The following is a 16,708-nucleotide window of genomic DNA, read 5'->3' as shown; positions in this document are numbered from 1 at the left end:
TTGATATTTGTGATGGTTTGTCTTCTTTACCTCTATGCTTCTGAGAAGAATGTACTAGAACTCTCTAACTACAATAGCTTGTCTCTTTCTCCTGATTGTGTCAACTTGTTTTTTTATGAAAATATTTCTCTAATGGTAAAAAAGTTACATACTTTTTTGTGCTTGGACTTTTCCTTTAGGCTCTTTCCACATAAAACTCTCTTTGCAAAGGAGCATTAATAAATAATGGTGATTTTATTAAATCTAACACAGGTCACAAGGAAAAGGATTCTATTTCTCAGCGTATAACATTCATTTCAAAATTTTGCATTTCATATCCCCCTCCCAAGTTTCCATTCTTGGACTCACATCCATTAGAGGTCCTCTTTCCCTTTTTTCTTTTCTGGCTCTACAGCTTTTGCCTCCATTCTGTGTTACCCCAGCCCCCTCTACTCACCACCACTACTCTCTCTCTTCATTTATTATACATAGCAATTTAGCTCTATCCCAGATTCTTACTGCAAAGCATACTATTTAACCCATTACTTCATATAAATTCAGTGTATCTAAGGCCATTTTGATGAGGGGGACACATGCTGACTATGCTCAGAAAATGAAAGATTCCCCCACACCTATGTCCCATCTTTCTTAAGAGGCAATTTGGGCTTACACATTTAATACTGCAATATATTTCATTTCAAAATAAGACATTTTTAAATATTCCAAGAGGAGAGAGAGAAAATTGCACTTTTTCTGGTTATCTAAAGAATTATGAATAACAACCTGAATTAATGGACTGGATCTATGTTTTTAGGCCAGATTTTAATCAATTTCAATGCCGTTTCAGTGTCTCTTGTGGGCAGCCACTCTGACAACTACTGGCTTGACCCATCATTTAATCCAGTCCTATTCTAAGATCATGACAAGAGAAAATACTGATATTTCTTGGAAAACCAATGAATTTTAATGTCCTTTTTATCTCTTTGAATTATTTGTCTAATGACAGTGCTTCCTGTCCACACACAGATATGCACAGAAAACTGTCTCGTTTTGACATAAATTATATAATGTTTTTGATGATAGGACATTAGTCTATAGTCAAAATTAGTAGTTATAATTGTCTAAGACCAACTAACTCATGAGGGCAAAAAACAGGTAACTTTAATATTACATCATTCATGTTTACTTCTATTCAAGTATATACGTCTTTGCTGATATCAGGAAATAAAATCTTAGTCCTAGGTCACTTCAGTCTTTACCAGCATTAGCATTTTGTATGTATTTAAAGACTATACACACTTTCAAAGTACAGAGTTGACAAGCTGCATTTCTCATCGTCCTCACACAGCCTGAGAGGATGACATTGTATAATTCATATAAAGTGCTTGAAAAGTTAAATGTACCATATAAGTAGACCTTGGTGTACAGCAATATGATGTCCAGCAATTTCTTTTATAGCCTTCAGCCAATTAAATCTGTGTTATCAATGACTGTACTCACTGCCAGCAGAGAGCATGAATTTGAACCTCAATCTGCTATTCTCCTTCATGTACTTGAGATACTAGACCCACACATATCTAACCTTTCATGTATTCCTGTAACCCCCACCATTCTTCCTCCATGGGGCCAGGCAAGTAAAGTAGGGAAAACAAGAAGGTTTCCGGGCCAATGATGACTGTCTCTGTGCCTGTGTAAAGATAATGGATTTTATCCATTTTTATGGTTTAAACACTCTTAAGCCATTTCAAATGAGGTGGTCCCAAAAAACATCTTTTGGTAGCAGCAGCAGTACTATATGTATGTGTGTATGTGTGTGTGTGTGTGTGTGTGTGTGTGTGTGTGTGTATTTATATATATATATATATATATTTATACATTTATATATATTACCTCCTAAACACCTGCTTTGAAGAGTTCTACATTGTCATTGCTCATATTCATGATTTAGTAAGAGAGAGCTTGGGCTTTGGGTTTGGACAGACTAGAAATAAATCCACACTTGACTCGATTGTCTTTGTAGCCTTAAACAAGTGGCTTAGCCTCTTTGAGGTTCAATGGTACCTCTTTTTAAAAAGTTAATTTAAAAAAAGTGGTGCCTAGGTGGCTCAGTTGGTTAAACATCCAACTCTTGATTTCAGCTCAGATCATGAACTCAAGGTCATGGGATTAAGTCCCATGTTGAGCTCCATGTTCAGCACAGAGTCTTTTTTGTCCCTCTCCCTCTGCTCCTCCCCCTGCTCTTACACACACTCTCTCTAGAATAAATTAATAAATAATCATTAAAATGTTGATTAAAAAAGAACTGCCCAACAGAAAGGTTGTGAGGATTGGAAATTACTGTTAATAGGTGTACCAGCCATAAAGTGTTTAACACATTGTAGATCCTCAGTGCTTGGTCACTGATACCAACTGTGGAGGCTGCCCCAGTTGTGGAGAGCCCTGAGAAAATATTTTATATGGGGTCTCTGTCTCTATAAACAATTCGACTTAAAGCAATTATTATAACATTTATTGAGATAGGTTAAGGTTTGTTGACTTATTGATGAATATCTAATGAGAAGAAAAAAAGGTCCTCACATAGTTTTTTATTGTCCAGTCAGTGCACATGAAGATTCTTTGTGATGTTCAGATATGATTTCTTTCTTTTTGGGTCAAAGAACCCCTTCTTGGACCCTTACGGTCACACATACCATCCTAATTTCTTATCTTCCACTGTGAGAAAAAAGGTAGCAACACTGTTATTATAGATAATGCTGTGCTCTTCAGAATTTGTGTTTGTATTTCTTACTGAAACAAAATAGACTTCCTTCCTCTGTAATTTCATAATACTGTTTATTTACTGCTGGTTCTATCATGGCTCATGTCAGTGCGTCATCCTTCATGTGGCCCGTGAACACTGGCTTCCAATGATCCTCTCAAAGGTTGTTACTGAGATGCACTGATAATGACTACAAATGCACATTTACCCAGAGTATGCAGGGAAATGAGACCAATAATTTATTTCCCAGTCATGTTAAATTCATCATTTCAAATTTTATAGCATAAAATGTTGAACAGTGTATCTTCCAACGATTATTCTCTAGGCTACACACAATCATGGCATTCCTGGAATGGATCTTTGTCAGTGTTGGCCACACTCCTTCCTTCCACATGTTGCTGACAATGAGAAGGATAAGGGAGGTATTCATGGGTAGGGTGAAGAGAAGAATATTGGTCCTTTCTCCAGCGTGGTGTAAGAATGTGCTTAGATCTGAGATGAGAGGGCTTTTATCTGAAGAGACAAGGGTGTTTTAGCAACAGTCTTGAAAGTCCTCAAGCCCTCAGAAGAGATCAGTGTGGCCCCTCTAGGAGTACTACCAATTCAGGGTGGTGAGCTTCCAAGCAAAGTTGGTGTGACCAGCTTTGTGGTATCTGTGGAACCCTCTCTACACAGGATAAAGAAGGACCATAATATCCCTGTTGTAGACTAGAGAAGCTATCATGGTTAAAATGCAGATGGGCGAGTCCTAGCTCACACACATGGTCCATGATTTGGAAATGGACCTTCAGTGTCCCAAACCCATTCACTTATCCCATATGCAATGTGACTGAGTATCACCCACAATCAGCATGTCAACTCCATTCTAGAGGCATAAAATTGCACAATTTCACCACGTAATTACCATATTGGCAGCAGGAATAATATACTCACCAGGCTGCCCACTAGATACTGGGACCTGGCCACTGGCACCTGAAACGATCCAGTCGGCAAAGTCCTCAGACTTCATGGCACGTCTGATCAACCTCACATAATTGGGAGGACTATAGGGTCAGAGAGCTCTTCAAAGGAGAAAAATAGAGACTTGGATCCAATAGGTCCCTAGCTGGGCATAAGGTTTCAGCCTAGATGACATTGTTGGTATAGTCTGGTTTCAAGTTCCAGAAAGGGAGTTATACATTTTGAGTCAGAAACTCTAAAGTATGGAACCCTCTGTAGAGCAGCCAGAGCAAGGGTCTTGCTTGCTTAAGTCTAAGACAGTACTGCCAATTGCTATAATCAATCTTTAACAAAACTGACTGAAGGAACCAGTGAGCTAGTGGTCTTATGAGCCATACTATGGGACAAATGTAGGACTCAGAGATGGAGTAAAATTATTGTTGATTTTGAGGACTTGAGAACAACATTGTTGCCTGTATTTGTTTAAAACTTCAACCAAAACTTTGACGTTGAACATGTGAAACTACAGGAAACTGAAAAAATAATTTAGATTACAAAATTTTGGATTTTCTCCTAAGTCCTCAGCCGTTTTGTCCACTATTACATCAGGCTGCTTACAGCATGAAGCTGGAATGTCAATAAGGGGTGGCCTCAGCAAATAGGAAGACATTTAAAGGTGACAAACTTTTCTAGGGCTTGATCTCTTAGTCTGTGCTTAGTGTAGGAAAACCACAGTGAGGAAAAGAAGTCACCAGACAGACATTCCAGTGAACTAGCAACATCAACAAAACAAAACAGTCACATCAAGTGACCTAAACCTGCCCTTAAAAACCCTGTTGATAAGATCAGAGAACCTCTTTCAAATTCCATTACCTCAGTGTCTATAATGCTTCTCCAGGTTGCCATCCATGGCAGTAGGAGTAATAAAGAAATTATGTGATATGACATTTTATATGAAATATCATAGTAGAGTATTTGATTATCTAAGTTTATAAGATTTTGCATAGTATCTAGAATGTAGTTTAAGCCAATGTTGTTAAAATATGCTACATAGACTGCTTAGGTTAGAACCAACTGGAAAGCCCTCTCTCTCTCTCTCTCTTTCTCTCTTTTTGACAGCTTTCTGGACCCTAGAATCATGGACTTTGGGAATGGGTTCTTGAAATCTGCATTTTTAATAAACCCTTTAGCAAATACTAACCAAAAAAATCTGATAACTCTCAGATTAAGATATTAAGAAATTATTCGATTTAACAATGACATCTAGAAGCAAGGCATTAATTTTTTTTAATTTATTTATATGACAAACAGATCACAAGTAGGCAGAGAGGCAGGCAGAGAGAGAGAGAGGAGGAAGCAGGCTCCCTGCTGAGCACAGAGCCCAATGTGGGGCTTGATCCCAGGACCCCAGGACCATTACCTGAGCAGAAGGCAGAGGATTTAACCCACTGAGCCACCCAGGCGCCCCATTAATTTTGTTTTTTTCAGCATGATGTGCTGTATGCCATACAGCAAACTATCTCTCACCATTAGCCCACCTGAACACTGCAGCCAACCATCCCTCCCTAGCACCAAATAAGGAGTATTTTCATAGACATAAAAATCCCATCAGTGTTGTCTAGATTGGAACGCAGGCTTAGATTTTGAGGGTCTCACCATCTGAAGTTGAGAAATAATGGAAAGCACATGTGGCAAAACATCTTATAGACAGAAAACAAATTAGTGCTTTTTAATTAAAAACTAAGAATCTAGGAATTTCTAGATTTTTTTTCTTTTTTCTTTTTTTTTTTTTTAGAGAGAGAGAGAATGCATGTATCCATAAGCAGGGGAGGGGAGGCAGAGAGAGAGAGAGAATCTCAAGCAGGCTCACTGCAGAGCCTGATACAGGGCTTGATCTCACCACCCTGAGATCATGACCAGAGGCAAAATCAAGAGTTGGATGTTTAATTGACAGAGCAATCCAGGGAGATTTCTGATTTCTTATATTACCTTTTACATCAGTCATTCCTGAATGCATTTAAATTCTTTTTTTTTTTAATTTTTTTATTTGTTTATTTGACAGAGATTACAAGTAGGCAGAGAGGCAGGCAGAGAGAGAGGAGGAAGCAGGCTTCCTGCTGAGCAGAGAGCCCAGTGTGGGGCTCGATCCCAGGACCCTGGGATCATGACCTGAGCCGAAGGCAGAGGCTTTAACCCATTGAGCCACCCAGGTGCCCCTAAATGCTCTTATTATTACAATATTTCTTCTTTTTCCCTCTTCTGTTGGATATGTATTGGTAGAAATTGTTGACTTTTCAAAACAGTTGTCTAAATATTTCCAAAACCTTTAATCTCCATTTAATAACCTTTCTGAAGGGTAGGTTGCTTTTCTTTGCAATACAATGTCTCCTAAAGAATGTGTTAAAAATAATTTAATGTTGAGTTCTCTATTTTTTTTTCAATGTGAAATTATCTTATGAGGATAGTCTCCTGAGGGGGAAAGTTAACACTACCTTGTTATAAATTCTTTGAGATACAGGAATTGACCATTACTGGGAAGAAGAGAAGAATATGAAAAAACAAAAAAATAGTGTTGGGAATAGAAAAAGTTCTTAAAGTGAGTAAATTGAAATGGAGTAAAAATTGAAATTGAAAATGTAGACTCTCAGTCCATTTTGGAATACTCAGGTGCATAAAGCCTAGAATTATCTCAGTTTACCTAGATTGACATTTCTATCATAAGTACACAGTTAACCATAAGAAACTCAGTGCTTAAAAAGTGAAAGAAATAGATTAGGTATTTTATTTTCAGTCTTTAGTATTGCCTTGTTGCCTAGCCAACACATCTCTGTTCTTGGTCTCTGCTTGAGTAGGATGTCACCTTCTAGTATCTGCCCATCCTATATTACCATGGAAAAGCAGTGCACAGCAGTCTCTCTCACTATTTGTGACCTTAGCAATGGATGTAATTGACCCCAAATTTACTTTATATGGAGTTTGATGGTGGGCTTTACAATTTAAATTTAGGAACGCAGGGTGAATGTGACAAAGTGAATAACTACAAGATTTTCTTTCAGATAAATGAAATATATTCCGTGTTCATTAGCCACACATATGCGTGGTGCTTTGCTTGGAGTTCAGGTGAGCCCAAAGAGAATGCTGGCCTTTGTCCTTTTAGTATTTACAGCCTAGATTGAAAAACAAAAGCAAAAACACCCACATACACATGTACATACATGTAGTGACTAACAGTCCCTGAATCCAATGTGCTAAGTGTTATGAAGGTTCAGAGAGATGAAGGAAAGAGAGGATTCATTTAGCATTCAGAAAAAGACAACAGCAAAAAAAAAGAGTAATGTTTTCTCTTTCTATTTTTAGATTATCAGCCAGAGAGTAAACATACTTTTTTCCCCATCATTTCAGTATATTTCATGTAATTTCACACTCTTTTTTAAAAAGCGTGATCCATAGAATACCCTAAAATCTGCATTTTCAGTAAGTTTCATGAGTTAAATATTCTGATAAGAATAAAATATAAAACAGTGGGGAAATATTTTCCATCAATCTACTTTTGTCATTGATAAGTAAAGCTTGTTTACATTATGGAGGTAAACATGCCTTTCAGGCAAAAATATATCCTTTTCCCACTTATTTCTCTTATTAGTTAATAGATGTTATGTCCAGGCTAAGGCTTCCAAAATATATTGGTAATATAAATGTTTAATGAATCAAATAATACTTTATTGGGCACAACACAAAAGACTTTAATAAGAAAACATTTTGTTCTAATTATCTTTACCATCTCTGTCCAGGAGGACAGTATTTCTGAGCTCTTCAAATTGCTAAATTTTCTTTTTTAATGTGATATTGGTACATAGCAAATGAGAGAACTAAAAGGAAAACACCAGCTAGGGGACAGAAATTAATGAGTTAGAGGATAGAAAAACCAGAAAACTTAATTAATATAACAAAGTACTGTGTTTTGGAAAAGATTAGCAAAATAGCTCTAAATAGCAAACAAAATAGCTAGCTTGATCAAAGAAAAAAACAAAGAAAAAACACAGATATACAAAATAAAGAGTGTTAAGATAGGAAATAATGTTTGAAATGGAAAAAATTTTTAAACAATTCTCAGATACTATTTTGTAGACTATTATGCAAAAACATTTGAAAACCTAGGCCAAATGGACAACTCCCTAAGGAAATACGTGTGGTACCAGGCCCAGGTGTTTCCTAGGTGAGTGTTGCCAAATCTTCACCATTACACGTAAAAAAGTCTCATTGTGCGGGTCCATCCAGTCCTCTATTAGTGTCATTAATATAAACTGGCATTATTTGAGACCTATATTTCATATTTTTTAAGATTTTTATCTATTTATTTGACAGTGAGAGAGGGAACTAAAGCAGGGGGAGCAGGAGAGGGAGAAGCAGGCTTTCTGCCAAGCAGGGAGCCCTATACGGGGCTCAATCCCAGGTCCCCAGGATCATGACCTGAGCTGAAAGCAGCTGCCTAATAACTGAGCCACCGAGGTGCCCTGAGATATATTTCTAAGAGGAGCTCAGAAAATGTCACACATTCTGTTTGCTCCAACATAGGAAATTTTTCTGAAATGCTACGTTTTATTTGTTTAACATTTGTTATTTGCTATTATTTTTTTTTTTCTTGAGGCGAAACGGGGAAAGAGAGAGAGAAAAGAAAAAAAGTCCTTAATTTTATGAATGTGTAAGTGGATTTGGATTTAAATAGGAGTATCTGGCCAAGGGTTTCACCATCAGAAATAACATCAAGACCTCTAGGGTCCCTGTTATTTCCTATTCTTTAAGACATTCAGGCATGATGTTATCAATGTGAAAACCACACTGTAAAGCGCTGTGGTAGACTGCTGTGACAAATTTCAGTCCAGAGTAGATAGTAGCATTTGTTATAAGGATAAATGAATATGAGTCTGGATGGAGAGGGTGTACTGCTAGGTTAAAGCAAAATTGTTATGCTATTTATAAAAACAGGCAAATATATTCAGCGGACATACTTCCCTATCATGTGCCAGGAGTTGCATTAAATTGCCTCAGTAAGAAAACCGCATCTGAAACACAAACAGCAATTCACGTCATCACCTGATTAGGTTTATAATAACCCTTTGCCATTCCCCAAGACTTTTCAGTGTTTCTAACTCCCCATCTGTGGAATTTAATGAGGATGTGATCAGACTGTAGATACCAATCTTGCTTTTCCCAATTGAAGTGATTTTGTTTTGAATTTGCTTGTTTGGGAGGAATAAGAGACCAAAGGACTTATTCGATGGGTAAAGGAGTCTTCCAGTTGCTCAAGATACGTATTCCACATATCCAGTGAGGGCTTTGGGAAGTAATCACAAATGATACCGAAGATTCCCTTCACCATAAAACAAGCTTAGCATAGACATACTTTTATCCCAGGTAATGCCCATTGGAACTATGAGGCCAAACTGGCATCCTAGAACTCCAGAAAGTAAGGTACATCCCCATGTGTTAGCACGTGTCTTTCTGTCCAGAGTTTAGCTAATCTCCTCCATGTATTCCTGCCTTGGCATCCTCTTTTTTTGGCCAAGCAGCCTGCAGTGACTTAAACTGACACAAGCCACCCCACCTCCATCCAAGCACATACTCTAGATAACAGCCCAGAGTGTCACCAGCAAGTATAAGCTCATGATCTGATTTTTCCAAAAGTCCCTGGGATGAAAAGCTCTCCCTGCCTCCCAGGACCTTTCCACTGGGTGCCCCTTAGATAAAACCCCACCACAGAGGTTACCAAAGTCCTCCTCTTTCAGTTTGAGTTGACCAATCTGGTCTTAGCCTGGGAACCCCAAAGCACTCTACCCACAGACCCTAATAAAGGCATATGCCCCAGGTCTGTCTGCACTCTGCCTTGATCTCCCATGTGGCCCCTAAGGTGTGCTGGGTACTTCCTCCAGTATCTATGAGCAGTAAATTTTTATATTTCAGTGTCTTTTGTGGTCTGTTGTTGAACCACAAGAACTCATCACCTGGTATCCTGTGCTCTACTTAAGTGTTAATTCAACAAATTTCTAACACTCTCCTTAATGCTACATGACCTCTTCTTTACCCAAAGCGCTCTGAGTCTTGATCTCACTCAGGTATGAGACCTAGTTAGTGGTTGGGACTTTCTAATGTTGTGACTTAAATCAGGTCTCTGTTTACCAGATTTAGAATTTGGGGTTTTCACAATTTACATAAGACCTAACTGACTTTCTGAATATTTTATTTTGGTGGATCTCTACTGTTGTAACCATTCTAGAGAATTCTGAGTGTCAAATCATTCCTTGAGATACCACCTCTTTCCACTCTTCTCCATTTGCCACTATGTAGGCTCTGTCCTCCAGATTCCTCCCATTTTGGGAACAATCATGGAGTCCAATTTTGTCCATTTTTTTAAAAAAAAGAGTTTATTTATCTGACAGTGAGAGGGAGAACACAAGCAGAGGGTGTGGGAAAGGGAGAATCAGGCTTTCCTCTGAGCAGGGAGCCTGACTCAGGGCTCAATCCCAGGACCCTGGGATCATGACCTGAACCAAAGTCAGACTGAGCTACCCAGGCACCCCCAATTTTGTCCAATTTGATTGCTGCCTTTTCCACTTAAATTCCTGGCCTAGAATGAACACCCATCAAGTCATTTCTAAATATTCCAGTTCTTCTCTCATCAATCTATTTATCATAAGTATGAAAATCCTAGAATGAGGTAAGAATTTTTTTTTGTTTTTTGAGGTTTTGTTGTTTTTGTTTTTTTTTAAAGCATGGGATATACAGTCTAGCATTTCCATCTCCCAAACTCTTTCAACTCTATCTTCTAAATTATGTCAAGATGTTTCTGATCTTTGCTACTTATGGTCTGTGCTCAGTATAAGTTGTCTTAATGAACCTGGAAAATGTTTACATCTTCATGGAGCTACCATGTTTGATACAGAAACTCTAGTAAGCTCACTCATATAAAAACTTTAGCCTAATCCAAAAATTTATATTCCTTATTCTTGGTTAGGCATAATATTCATTTCCTCAAGTACTTTACATTTATGGATTCCTATAATAATTTTTAGTCTGATTTTTCATTTTATCACCTAAGCAATGTTGAGATTTTTAAAATCCTGCTTACTTACAATTAAGTGCTAGTAGAAGCTTTAGCTCTTCTTCAAGGAGGTACATTTTGTTCAGCCAAGAAACAAGCAATGAAAATCATTTGATATGGATTCATTGGTCCTGGGCTTTCAAGATCTTCAAGATCATCTCTAATTTCATTGCTTCAGTTAACAAAAACTCACTCCTATTTAATCAAATCTCTAAGTTTCACTTGAAAAACTTGGCCAAAGTTATTCATCCAAAGGCTGCTGTAATTCAAGAACTTAAAAATATCAGTCTTTCAGGTTGATTTTCAGTGATCTTTAACCAACTCCTGAGTCAATAAGGTATTTTTCTAGGACTGTCACAGGAAAACTAATAGTTTCATGCTCTGTTTTTACTGAGAATTGTACATTATGAGTTTGTTTTCTCTAGCCTTGATCATCAGGATCAAATATTCTAACCCACTATCTGGCATTCCTTATTCCACTTAAATTAGCCTTGTGGACGAGCACGTGATCCCTGAGTGTCACTCTCAGTGGGCAGATTGGCCCAGGTGAACAGTCCTAATCAACTGATTCATCCCATTGGCATGACTGCTCATAATAAGCTATCTCCTCATCCAAAAGTCTTGCTATATTTACTCCATCTCACTGAAAAAACAAATCCAGATAAATTACATTTTCCTGAGAGTCTATTGCTAGAATTCAATTTTATTTCTTATTTTATTACTTTTTTTTTTTTTTGGTTGCCATCAACAGAAATCAATTATGCTTACCCTAAAGGGAGAGAAAGAATGTGATAGAAGAAAACTATATAGCTTACAAAATCAAAGGACAAGCTGAAAAACTAAATCTTGGAGCAGACTAGATTCAGAATAGTTTCAGGTATTCCAATAGTAAGGACCCAGGAATTTATCATTGGGCTTTATTGCAGGCAAAGCCCTCCAATTTCCTTCTGCTTCTGGGTGTTTCTTTGTGATAACTGAACTCTGAGAACAGAGTCTGATTTGCTAACATGGATAATGGACCCACCTTTGTGGTGGTAAGGAGTAGACAGGACCCCATGATCCCTCCAAATTATCTAGCTTAGGAAAGGAGTAATCCCCACTCTACTTCCCCAGAAGGGAAGCTGGGAGAGCTCTGCATGTAAATACATATGTACATATGTACAGACTTAAAAGAATGTCCCCAACACATGGAAAATGATTAAAAATTCTTACTGATTTGCATGATTATTCTGGGAAAGAAATCCGATTCCGCAAATGATGGTAAGTATGTTTCATTCAACTGCATCCCTTAGTGGCCACAGATACGGCTTTCTGTAAATTATTTCCAGTGCACGGATTCTACACTCTCTTGTTTCTGAAACGGCCTTCACTTATCCTAGATGAGCTCTAGGGATCTGCAAATAGAAACATTAGACAGTGATGGAATAGGCTGGTCATCAAGATTTCCTGGTTGTCTTCACACTCAACCATCTCCTCAAACTCTCCCCAAGGTCCCAGTCCTGCTAAATTTCTAATTAGGTGGTCTCTTAGCTGTGTGTATCCAGATAGAAATGACAAATTACAAAGATAACAGGTACAGATTCTAGCTAAGGCTTTGCTTTCACCACCAGCTCCTAGTGTGTTTTTTAACACAAGAAATAGATTTTCCTGCCATGATAACTTTGTTTGGCATTGGCTGCTGAAATACCATCATGTTGTTCAATTTTGAAAGCATTTCTCTCATGTAGGGCCACAGCTTGCTCCTGTAGCATGTGGTTGCAAATTAGAAAAATACCCCCTTTCTGGGATGGAGTTAGAAAAGCCACACTCTGAGCAACAGCAACCACTCAGGTATACAACATGGCAGACAGAGCAACGACAGAACTTCAGCTGCCCTTGGCCGGATGGCCTAGCTCTCTGTGTAATGCATGATCTGATTTGCCATTCATGGTGGCTCTGCTCTTGGAGTGATTTAGTCCCATTGGAACCACTGAAAACCTTTCATTTAGGGTCATCTAGTTGGAAGCATCAGGGAAAAAAAGACCACAGAAAATCCTGAACTGGAGTCGTCCAGTATTTCTTTTTCTTTCTTCCTTCCTTCCTTCCTTCCTTCCTTCCTTCCTTTCTTTCTTTCTTTCTTTCTTTCTTTCTTTCTTTTTTTTTTTTTTGTACATCCTGTACATCCACGCCCAGCTCCTGCACAGCCGTCTGCCCAGCTGGCTTGCCCTGCAGAACTCAGATTGCACAGAGCTAGACTCAGGCACCGTGGGCCGCGAGCTCAGTGACAGGGGACCCGTGGCCTTCTTGGCCTGCCTCAGCCTTGCTGCAGGGCTGGCGCTCCTCGTCTACTGCTGCCTTCCAGACCCTAAGGTGCTGCCGGGGGCCCGGCGTGTCCTGGGCTTCTCCCCAGTCATCGTCCACAGGCACATCAGCTGCTTCCTGCTGGCCTTCCTCACAGATGACCTGGGAGGGCTCTGATGACCCCTGCCTGCCCACCACCTACCAAAGAAGTCCCACCCGCCTGCCCAGGGGCCTGCCACTTCTTTTCTAAATGCTTGTTTTTCACTATTTATACTTTTTTAAAGAAAGTAGCCTTCGCCTGACGAAGGTACTCAACAATATTAAACGTTGGAGTCTTGTCAAAAAAAAAAAAAGATTTTTGTTTATTTATTTGACAGACAGAGATCAGAAGTAGGCAGAGACGCAGGCAGAGAGCGAGGAAGGGAAGCAGGCTTCCCGCTGAGCAGAGAGCCCAATGCGAGTCTCAATCCCAGGACCCTGGGATCATGACCTGAGCCGAAGGCAGAGGCTTTAACCTACTGAGTCACCCAGGCACCGCAGGAGTCATCCAGTATTTCTATATCCATTCAATTACTAAAGAAAAGCACACCATCTTACTGGTTGAAAGCTTTTTGCATTGTGGTACCCAAGTCTTGAGATGCTTCTATCTTCTTCATTATTTAATGTGATACATCGTATTTGAGAGGCTGGGTCCCTGCTGAATGTAGTCAAAGTTGAATAATGGGATGCCTACCCACTTTGCTGAAAAGAAGCTTCTCAGCTCCCATGATTCTTGTACTTTCTCCTCATTCCTTCTCTTGACTCTTCTTTCTATTGTCCGCACTATGTCTTGTTCCATTAACTCAAATTTGCGCAGGCTCTTATGTCTCGGTAACTGTCCCAGCTATGTAATTTTCCCTCCATCTCAGCAATACCTTCATGGACATCATCAGGTCATGAGGCTTCTGTCTCAACTGGGCCCTCGGGACTCTCTCAAATATACACTTTATTCCCAGTCTGGTTTGGCCAGACTGACAGTTTCTCTCTGAATTTTATCCTTCCTTACTCAATCAGGGCCCAGGCTCACCCTTCCAACTCTATTCCTACCAGGACTATGTATTTTTTTTTAATTTATTTATTTGTCAGAGATACAGCGAGCGAGAGCGAGCATAGGTAGACAGAGAAGCAGGCAGAGTCAGAGGGAGAAGCAGGCTCCCTGCGGAGCAAGGAGCCCGATGTGGGACTCGATCCCAGGACGCTGGGATCATGACCTGAGCCGAAGGCAGCTGCTTAACCAACTGAGCCACCCAGGCGTCCCCAGGACTATGTTTTTATTTTGATCCTCTGTTACAATTATCTAGCTGAGATTCTTCATGTAGGTCAACCCAGCCATTCCCTCATTGGTTTCTAGTAATACTTCACACCAGTGGTCCTCAAATGTCATCTGGCCATCCCTGAAGGTCCCTCAAACTATTTCAGGGGTCAGTGAGGTAAAGTCAATTTTATATTAATATTTATACATCATTTTCCTTTTTAAACTTTCATTTACTCTCAGTAATGTGCTGCTGAATTTTCCGGAATGAATATAGAAGCAGATATGAGAGTCTACCTACCTTTTGTTTGACCATATATTATTGAGAATTGCAAAAAGTTCAAAACAATGCTACTCTTCTCACTAAACTTTTTGCTTTCCACATATAGTTATTTTTCATAAAAATGTTATATTTTAATGTGTTTATGTGTAATGGGTTTAATTTCAAATATATTTTAGAGTTTTCAAAGGCTGTGTGACAAAATTTTATAGATATAATGCGCAAAACCTCTGTGAGGCCCAGTAGTTGTTAAGACTGAAAGTAAGCTGTCTGAAAATCACTGTTCTGAAACATGGGCTCACCTGTGAACATTTTGGGAAAGTGAGGTGCCAGGTGCTTCTAAGTCCAGATGGCATGCTTCATAGCAGTTAGTGAGTGTAGATTTCAGGACACAGAGATGTGATGAAGGTGTGTTGGAACTTTGAACCTTTGGTGTGTAAGTGATAACTTAAGCAGTAGCTATGGTTGAAATGTCCCATGGAACACACAGATAAAAGGAGAAATGGGACCAATTCCCAAGAAACAGCAACTTGAAGAGATAGACATCCATGGAAGAGTTTGCCAAGAAGGCCTCAATGGAATGTATAAAGACAGGAAGGAATTGAGGAGAGTGCAATGTCACAGAAAGGAAGGGGCAAGTGTTTCAATAGGAAAGAGTGGTGAACTAAGTAATTCTAGAAAATCCTGCTAGGGGATCCAGTAAGAAGGGACTTTGGTGACCTTGGTGAGAGACGTTTCAGTGACCTCATGGGGAAGAGGTTGGCAGAAATCACGTGAAAGTGGTTTCATGTAAAGTAGAAGATGGAAAGTTTGCCATAGCAACTCTCAAAAAAAAAATTTTAAAGGAGAGGAGAGAGGTAATATGATAACTGGGGAGGAGGGAACACAGGATGGATCAGGATTTTGTAACGGAATATTCATCTACCCAAGAAAGTGGCTTAAAGATCTATTTATGTCATTGTTTCCATGGATCTTCCTTGTATAATTGCAAGTGCCTTGAGTCACGTGCTCTGTTTAACACCCATTTATATGTTCTTAGCATCTGCTACCTATCTGACAAATCACAGAAAGGTCATACATATTGTTTAAATTAATTAATTACTTCTTTTACTGTTTTTTAATATAAAGCAGGCTTATCATTTTTGATAAGGGAAATAAAGAGCTAGCTATCATCCCAGTTGAAAGAAGCCTTAAAATGCTTATGTTAATAGGCCATGACAGCTATTTGATATATTTTAGGCAAAAGACTAATATATGAAAAAAGTCCTTGAGGGTGCCTGGGTAGACCAGTTGGTTGAGCAACCGACTCATGATTTCAGCTGAGGATCTGGTCTCAGGGTCCCAAGATCAAGGCTCACGTTAAGCTCCTCCCTCAACAGGGAAGTCTGCTTGAGATTCTCTCCCCTTCTCCCTGCCCCTCCCACTTATGCTCTCACTCTCTCTCTCTCTCTCAAATAAATAGATAAATCTTTTTTAAATTTCCTTAAAAATGCAACAAAATATAAATCATTTGTAATCTTCAGAAAATGCATATTCCTAGATCCTCCCTGATGAGAGGATGTATTAAGGATGTCTATTTCAAGCCAGTGAAATAGGGAAAGCAGAAGAGAGTTACCAACTGTGGGAGCTCTGAGAAAGGAATTGATTTTTGACTGATGTAAGAAGGTACTCAATTCATCTATCTGTGTATCCAGTAAGTGGAACTTTGAAATCCTAAATATACACTGTAGTTATCAACAGTGATCTTTTAAAGGTCTATGAAGTATTAGTGAAGTGAAATCATCACAGAAAATCATATGTTCAGAAGAAAAATAAAATGAGCCTAATTAAAAGGGATGGCAATTAAAATTTACATGTCCAATTCATAATTCTTCAATTATTTTCATGACAGTACTCTAACATCTGTGTATAAAAAAATTCCATTACAAACACAAGACACACAGGAGCCTCTATAGGCTCAAAAATAAAACAAATTATGCACAACTGAGAAATCAGCAGCATGCTAATGACCATTTGTTTTATTCATTTGTGAGATGGGTAATTGGTGAAGTGAATACTGTCTACCATCATTTTTCATTAAAG

The 16,708-nt window shown here is 38.8% G+C and overlaps 1 protein-coding gene across 1 annotated transcript; it reads left to right on the top strand.

The window, feature by feature from the left end:
* Nucleotides 1-12,923: 12,923 nt before the first annotated feature.
* On the top strand, nucleotides 12,924-13,269 carry LOC116587233 (caspase recruitment domain-containing protein 19-like; the record flags this gene model as incomplete). The annotated part of the gene is made up of 1 exon (XM_032337936.1): nucleotides 12,924-13,269. A coding segment is annotated over one exon (309 nt), but the record flags the coding sequence as incomplete, so codon positions are not given.
* Nucleotides 13,270-16,708: the final 3,439 nt, after the last annotated feature.

Source organism: Mustela erminea, chromosome 3 (assembly GCF_009829155.1).
Source record: "Mustela erminea isolate mMusErm1 chromosome 3, mMusErm1.Pri, whole genome shotgun sequence".
NCBI classification, from domain to species: Eukaryota; Metazoa; Chordata; class Mammalia; order Carnivora; family Mustelidae; genus Mustela; species Mustela erminea.
This window is presented reverse-complemented; position numbering and strand designations above follow the sequence as displayed.